General features: G+C 50.0%; 1 protein-coding gene across 1 annotated transcript; it reads right to left on the bottom strand.

The window, feature by feature from the left end:
- Positions 1-1,141: 1,141 nt before the first annotated feature.
- LOC306815597 (olfactory receptor 14C36-like) lies at positions 1,142-2,089 on the bottom strand (the record flags this gene model as incomplete). Its single annotated transcript, XM_079332168.1, has 1 exon — positions 1,142-2,089. Exon 1 carries the CDS (start codon positions 2,072-2,074, stop codon positions 1,142-1,144), a length of 933 nt encoding a protein of 310 aa, XP_079188294.1. The 5' UTR covers positions 2,075-2,089.
- Positions 2,090-8,292: the final 6,203 nt, after the last annotated feature.

The following is an 8,292-nucleotide window of genomic DNA, read 5'->3' as shown; positions in this document are numbered from 1 at the left end:
GGTGTCCAGGGACACGAGTCCTTCCCTGGCACACACACAGACAGTTCATTGCAGCATGGACAGGGGCTCCCTGGGCTCTGCTGCCACTGCCAGAGCCTGGCAGGGACCTCAGCCCTGAGGGTGTCACCCTGCCCTGCCCCTGCCTGAGGTGCCCCACTGCCAGAGGGATGGACACAGGGAGCTCTGGGCACAGGAGCTCATCCCAGCCCTGCATCCAGGGTGTCCCAGGAGACATTAATCTCCGGAAACTCCAGCACCAGCTGAAGGTGTTTGTGCTCACTGGGTTTATGTCCCCTCACACACACACAGAGGATATTCAGGACTGTGGAATGTCCCTGCACTGCAAACACAGACTCCTGACCCAGTCACTTGATGTCCCTTCACAGAGGGAAGAACAAACTCTGTGCCCTGGGGTGAGAGGGCACTGCTGGAAGCAGCTCTGGCTTTGCAGGGACACTGCTGGGACAGCCCCACCCTGAACACTGCCACACTTTGGCTGTCACCACTGTTCTCCTTTCCAGGACACTGTTGGAAACATCCTTGAGAGCAAACTGGGAAGGAGGTTGAAGCTTTCAGGTCCTGCACTGGGGAGATGCCCTTGCATGATGGAAATGCTGTTGCAGAGCCCAGCTCTGTCCCAGCAGTGCCCACAGCCTGTCCCTGCCTGCAGTCCCTGGACAGTCACACAGCAGGATTGAAACTGAGCTAAAAGAGCCCTGAGGCCTTAAACCAACACAGGGGCTCTGAAGGGGAGTGTGGAAGTGAAGGAAGGGGAGGTTATGGAGCAGAAGCCCAGGGAGTGTCTGGCAGTGGGGAGCACTGGGGTTCCCTTTTCACCCCAGCTCTGCACAGAGGCACCAACCCTGCAGAGAAGCCAAGGAGGAAAGATGACAGACAAACACAGCAACACCAAGTCCTTTATTTTGCATAAGCACATATGTAGTACAACTCCAGGATTATATAGTCTATGGTTCACACTAGGAATGCAAATACTGAATTAAAAATGGTAAAGATAAAGATTCTCTTGTGAAAAAATTCTAAAATATGTCATACCTGTGACAGAAAAAAAGCAATAAAGCCACAGGACATAGAGTTGGCATTAATGAGTGATATTATAATAGTGATACAGGAGAATGAAAGTTTATTTTTTCTGAGAAGCATTCATGATAATTTTCCTCAAGCCATCCTTGAGCTTCTGGTTCCTCAGGCTGTAGATGAGGGGGTTTAGGGCTGGAGGCACCACCGAGTACAGATACGACAGTGCCAGATCTTGAGTTGGGGAGGAGATGGAGGGGGGCTTAAGGTGTGCAAATGTGCCAGTGCTGAGGAACAGGGAGACCACAGCCAGGTGAGGGAGGCAGGTGGAAAAGGCTTTGTGCCGTCCCTGCTCAGAGGGTATCCTCAGCACAGCCCTGAAGATCTGCACATAGGAGAAAACAATGAACATAAAACAGCCAAGTGATAAACAGGCACTAACAGCAAGAAGCCCAAGTTCCCTGAAGTGGGAGTGTGCGCAGGAGAGCTTGAGGATGTGTGGGATTTCACAGAAGAACTGGCCCAGGGCATTGCCATGGCACAGGGGCAGGGAAAATGTATTGACCGTGTGCAGCAGTGAATAGAGAAAGGCACTGGCCCAGGCAGCTGCTGCCATGTGGGCACAAGCTCTGCCGCCCAGGAGGGTCCCGTAGTGCAGGGGTTTGCAGATGGACACATAGCGGTCGTAGCTCATGATGGTCAGGAGAGAAAGCTCTGTTCCAAGAAAGAAGAAAATCAGAAAGACCTGTGCAGCACATCCTGAGTAGGAGATGTTCCTGGTGTCCCAGAGGGAATTGTGCATGGCTTTGGGCACAGTGGTGCAGATGCAGCCCAGGTCAGTGAGGGCCAGGTTGAGCAGGAAGAAGAACATGGGGGTGTGCAGGTGGTGGCCGCAGGCTACGGCGCTGATGATGAGGCCGTTGCCCAGGAGGGCAGCCAGGGAGATGCTCAGGAAGAGGCAGAAGTGCAGGAGCTGCAGCTGCCGCGTGTCTGCCAATGGCAGCAGGAGGAAGTTGCTGATGGAGCTGCTGTTGGACATTTGCTGTGTCTTGCCATAATGATCTGTAAGAAAAGCAATAATGGAATAGTTTGGTTTGGAGGGGACTTTAAATATCCTAGCCCAGCTTGGGACCCCTTTTCCCCCACTGCCTGCCCAGGGCTCTGCTGCCTGAAGTTGTCCCTGCCAGCAGCTGCTTCCCTGTGCCCAGGGCTTGTCCCTACTAATGCTGCCAGAACCCAGCCCATCCCTGGGGGCTCAGCTCTGCCCTGCGGACACTTCACAGCACAGGGCACTGCCCAGGGTCATCTCTGCCCTTGCAGTCTCTATTGACAACATCACAGCAGGCCTGAGGTGGCTGGAAAAAACACACTGATGCTGCCTATAAGGGACCCTGTGATGATATCTGTCACTGACTACTTTATTGAGAGAATTTTTAAAAATTTTTCTCCTTCTGAACTGAGAGATGAATATCAGTGTGCAATTTCCCATCCAGGCAACCGAGAGCAGTAGATGAAATACCAGGATTTTCCCTTTTATGCAGCCCCTGATTTGCTGTTCTCCCTGTATAGTCTACTTAAAAGTATTCTGCAGTTAAATGTCATGCTGGGAGCAGTCTTGAACAATGCAGCATCCTCACCACACAAGGAGAACACTTTCAAGCCATATGAGCTCTTTCCTTCCACCCAGACCTTGTCCCCCAGTGCTGGGGCAGCTCCCAGGGCTGGCTGAGAGCTGTCCCTGGCAGGCAGCAGAGTCTCTGTCCCAGCACAGTGCCCTGGGCTGCAGGACCCTGCTCTGCAGAACAGCCCTGGGCACCCCTGGCTGCTCTAGACAAGAGAGAATCAGAGAATGTACTCACAGAGTCTGCAGGCATTTGGATGTTCCAGCTTTAGGAGATCACTCCAGGAGCTGCAGCTGCATGACAATGCATCCAGAGGCTTCCTGTGTCAAGGGCTGGGTTTGATTCTGCCCCAGTCACTTCTGAGCATCTTCCCAGCCCTGACTGATTTAAACACTCTGTGCCTCTGTGCTGTGCCCAGGGTGGCTGCAGGCAGACCCCCAGCCCTGCTGGACTGGGAAAAGAGCTGCTCATCAAGAGAAATGTGCTTTTGAAGCTTTTATTAATAGCTAGGATGGCCCTCTGTGCCAGGAGCCCAGCCCAGCTGAGCAGCACAGACACAGCACAAGGACTTTTAATGACCCTCTTGGGGTTTGTGCTGAAGCCCTGAACATCAATCCCTGAGAGGGAGCTGGAGAAACCTCTCAAGAACTCCAAGTCAGAATCAAACTCCAAAGTTTCTTCAAGATTTAATGGGTCCCTCAGAAGGACACAACTGAGAAAGTGTCTCCAAGCCTCAATCAGAGCAGAGAACTGGAGGCAGAGATGACAGGTGGGGACAAAGAGAAGCCAAGTCTTGGTGCCGTGGGGCACAGCAGGGTCTGTGCCACCAAGGGCTGGGAGGAGACACCTTGTCCTGAGCCACTGGGGCCTCCTGGCACAGCCCCAGCAAGGCTGGGCACTGTCACCCCTTGTGCTGCCCTCAGCATCTCCCCACATCCCAGTGGCCTCAGGGATCTGCTGGGACCAGTCCCTGGGGAGCCTTGGTCAGGAATTGCCCTGGGGGGCTCCTTCATGCTCCCAGGGACTGCAGGTTTTTCAAAGGACTTTGGATTTTGCTTTTGCCTTGGAGTCTCTGAAAGCTTTGTGCAATCATGGCCTCCAATTATTTTCTTTAATTAGTCTCTTGAGAGCCTTTCTCAGTAACAACACTCAGTGAGGCTCATTAATGCTTCAAGGTACTTCAGTTTTTTTGGGAACTTTCCTTTTTCCTTTCTTTGAGTCTCTGAAAATTTTTGTGCAATTATGGCCTCCAATTCTCTTATTCAAGGAGTTCATGAGGAGCCTGTGTTGGGGATGGAGCTCAGAGGGACCCATTAATGCTCTGGGACGCTTTGGGTTTTTCTTCTCACTTTGATTTCTGGAAAGGTTTGTGCAATCTCCTCTCAGGTGTGAGGTTCAACGTCTCAGCACCAAAGGCACCTCGAGGATCACTGATATCATGCAGTCCTGACAAAGCAAGTCCTGCCTTGATTTCCCTCTGGTCTGGTGCACTTCATTAGGGAGATTTCCTGACACTATTATGAAGAAATATTTCAAAGAGCTTCTAAGAAATTCACATTCCTGTTTTAAGGAGTGTATTTTATTACTGTTCTCTTTAGAGCAGAGGTGATGCAGCATCCTGTGATTGGTATTGAGTCCATGGTCTCTCCTCAGGAGGTCTGTCCTGCTCAGAGAAGCTGTGTCTTGAGGTCTGACCCACTGTGAACAATCTTGCTCCACATTCCTCACCCCCATGTTGTCTGTCCTCATTCACCTGGGACCTGCTTTGCTGGATAACTGACTGCAGTCAGGTCAAAAGATGTTTTCTTGGTTTTTTTAAGTAATCCAAAACTTTTAAGTTTCCCCATCAAAAAGAGACAGACTCCTCAGGTGTGTGCCAATCCCAAGGTGTCATTAAGGAGGTTCCCATTCTCCAAGGCAGAGCCCTGCAAGGAATGTTTGAGACCTTTGCACTCCTTGGTTCCACAAGGCATTGCTGTGTCACCACGGACTCCTGGTTCCATGAGGTTCCGTACTTTCCCAATGGATATTTGGTTCCATGGGTCCTTACAGTGTCACAATGCTCTTTTTGGTTCCATGACACTTTAATCTGTCAGGTGGACTTTTGGTTCCTTGACATTCAGTACTCTAAAAATGATCCCTGTAGTTTCAAAGTCTCACAATGGACCCTTGGTTCCATGAGGTTCCTCAGTATCAAAAAGGAATCCTTGGTTCCATGTGGCCCCACAGTGTCAGCAGAGTGTCTTCTAGTTTCCACAAGTCTGTGCAGTGTCACAATGCCCCGTAGGTTTCATGAGGCCCCACAATGTCACAGTGGACCCTTGGTTCCATGAGTTTCTTTAGTGTCACAATATTCTCTTTTGATCTACAGTGTCACAATAGTTCCTTGGTTTCACATGGCCCTGCTGTGTCACAATGAATTCTTGGTTCCATGTGGCCCCACAGTGTTACCTTTTTCCTGTGACAACCACCAGCAAACCCCACTGGCAGAGCCATGTGCCTGGGAAGAAGGAGGATGGGGGACATTTGGAGTGATGGTTTTTGTCTTCCTATGTCACAGTGCTGTGGGGTGGGGCCCTGCTGTTCTGGAGATGGCTGAACAGCGGCCTGCCCATGGAAGGGGGAAGAGACAACAACCTCTGTCCATGGAACTACAACAGCAGAGAGGTCAGACTGAGGGCTGGGTTTCAAAGACTGTCAGCAGCACAGGAAACCTCAGTCTGAGAGGAAAGATATGTGCTAATGTCTTTACAAATCATTTAATAGGTGAAGGGATGGGCGTTAATGTCTTTGAAACAGATCATAAGGTTTCTACTGACTTTGGGCAGCAGGTTTGTTACTGGGCCCAGACAGCTTGGCTCCTGAAACAGACAAGGATCTGCACAAGGCTGAACTTCTGAAATTTGGGGGCAAATGCCAGGTTCAAGGGGGATATGGAACAGCAGGTTTGGGGAGGCTGTACCTTCCTATTACCTCATCCAATGGGGAAAGGAAGAGGGCAACATGCAGCCGGCAGTTTAGGATAAAAGGAGGCTGCACCCTCTGAAACCTCAAGAGAGAAAAACCCCGTGGGTGTGTGCTCTAATGAACTCTCTCCATTTATTCAAAAGAAGTTGAAGGACTCCTCTGTCTCATTTTTGGACACAAACTTCTGGCATTTCTGGATTTTCCTGGGAGTGGCAACATGGAATCTCATGGAACCAAGTGTCCACAGTTCCATGGTGCAACCTCATAGAGCGCTGGAGACCATTGTGTCACAGTGGGAACATATGGAACAAAGGCTCCATAGTGACACTGCAGGGCCTCATGGAATGCAAGATGTCATCCTGATGGAATGGAAACTCATGGAGCCAAGTGTCCACTGTTTTATAGCAAGTCCTCATGAAATCCAATAGACCATTGTGATGCACTAGAAATGCATGGAATGCATTGTGACAAAGCTGGGCCTGATGCAACCAAGGAGACCACTGTGATGCAATGAAACCTCAAGGAACCAAGAGTCAATTGTCAACACATCAGGCTCTCATAAAACTAAAGAGAACATTGTGACACAATGGATTCTCATGGAACTGAAGCCCCATTGTGAGAAAACATGGCCTGATGGAAACCTGGTGCCACTGGGACATCTCCAGCCTTGGAGGAAGCAAGTGTCCAGTGTGACACAGCACAGCCTCATGAATCACAGCAGAGCACAGTGACTCCATGGGATCTTGGGGAACCAAGTGTCAGCTGCAAGCACAGCGGAGACTCATGGAACCCAGGAGGTCATTGTGTTTCCACACTGTCACAATGGAGCCCTCCTTCTGTGAGAATCCATTTCCCCACAATGTTCTCCTGGGTTCCAAGCTGTGCCTCAACGGCCCCTTGCTTCCACAAGCCATGACACAGTCCCACTTGTCCCTGGGTTCCATGAGGCCGTGCCATGTTCACAACTGACACTTGCTTCCATGAGATTCCATTGTGTCACAATGGTCCCCATGTTTCCATGAGGCTGTGCTGTGTCACAATGGACACTGGATTCCACAAAACCTGGCCATGTCCCAGTGGCACCTGTGTCCCATGAGGCCCCACTTGGTCAAAGTAGAGCCTTAGATCTGTGAGATTCCAGGTTGTCCCAATGGTCTGCTGAATTCCATGAGGTTGTGCTGCATCACAATGCACACTGAATTCCACGTGCCCTGGCACTATCCAAGTGACACCTGGCTTCCATGAGGCCCCACAGTGTTTCCAGTTGACACTTGATTTCCCCAGACTGCCTTGTGTCACAGTGCTCTCCTGGGTGCCATGAGGCCCTGCTGTGCAATAATGCAGCCTTGTTTCCACTGGGCCTGGCAATGTCCCAGTGACACCTGTGTGCCATGAGGCCCCATTTGGTCAAAGTGGATCCTTGGGCTGATGTGGATGAGGGTCCATAGTGATGCAGAGTCCTCAGGCAGGTGCAAAGGTGAATACTTTATTGCAAAAACCAGGCATTTTAAAGCAATGAAACCATTATCAGTTGCACTGTTTTAAAGCATAACAAACATACTGACTTACCTTATGTCCATCTGTAATTAAAGCACCCTCAATTGTCATCTCACCTTTAGCTGCTTCTTTTGCCTCTCTGTCTGCCCACTCATTTCCTTCCTGCAGTTCCGAGCTCACCTTCTGATGTGCCTTAATGTGCATAATTGGTACCTGCTCAGGTAGCTGAACTGCTTTCAGCAGCTGCAATATTTCCTGCACATTTGACTTTTTTCCCTTGTGAATTTAACAGTCTGCTTTCTATCCAGATGGCTCCATACACATGTACAACTCAAATGCATACCTCAATTCTGTATAAATATTTATTTTCTTTCCTTTGTGATTTCTTAGACGTGGGTTAGAGGGATTATCTCAGCTTTTTGTTCAGAGGTATCTATTGACAAGGGTCCAGACTCCATTACCTCTTTGCAGGTGCTAACTGCATACCCAGCATGTCACTTTCCACTGACGACATCGCTGCTTCCATCAGTGAACCAGATTCTGTGCCATCCAAAGGGGTGTCCTTCAGATCAGGGCTGGAGTCGGAGGCTTCAATAGTCTCCAGGCAGTCGTGGTGTCCCAGTTCCTCTTGATTTCCACTAAGGAAAGAAGCTCAGTTGATAATGTTAATTCTAACTACCTCTACATTGTCTTGTTCCACCATGATGGCTTGGCATTTCAGGAACCTTTGTGGGGAGAGCCAGTGCCTGCCCTTTACCTCCAGGACCACAGAGACTGCGTGAGACACCAGTACAGTCATTTTCTGTCCCAAGGTGGATTTGTGTACATCCTGAATATTCAGCACAACTGCTGCAAGGGCTCTGAGGCATGCTGGCCATCCCTTGGTTGTAGCGTCCAGTTGCTTGGATAATTAAGCAGCTGCTCTCTGGTATGGACTCAGGTCCTGGGCCAGTATCATCAGGGCAATTCCCTGCTTCTCACAGGAAACCAGAAATAATAGTTTGCTTACGCCTGGGAGTCTGAGTGCTGCAGCTGACATTACAGCATTCTTCAGCTGGTGAAAGGCCCACATGGCCTCTTGTCCACTGGAGGCCTCTGTTTCCATTTGCAACGAGTGCATACAGAAGTTTTACAAGCAAACCATAGATGTGTATCTACAGCCTACACCACC

The sequence above is a fragment of the Erithacus rubecula genome, assembly GCF_903797595.1.
Source record: "Erithacus rubecula genome assembly, contig: scaffold_168_arrow_ctg1, whole genome shotgun sequence".
In the NCBI taxonomy this organism is placed as follows: domain Eukaryota; kingdom Metazoa; phylum Chordata; class Aves; order Passeriformes; family Muscicapidae; genus Erithacus; species Erithacus rubecula.
The sequence above is the reverse complement of the archived record's forward strand: the minus strand, read 5'-3'. Positions and strand labels throughout refer to the sequence as shown.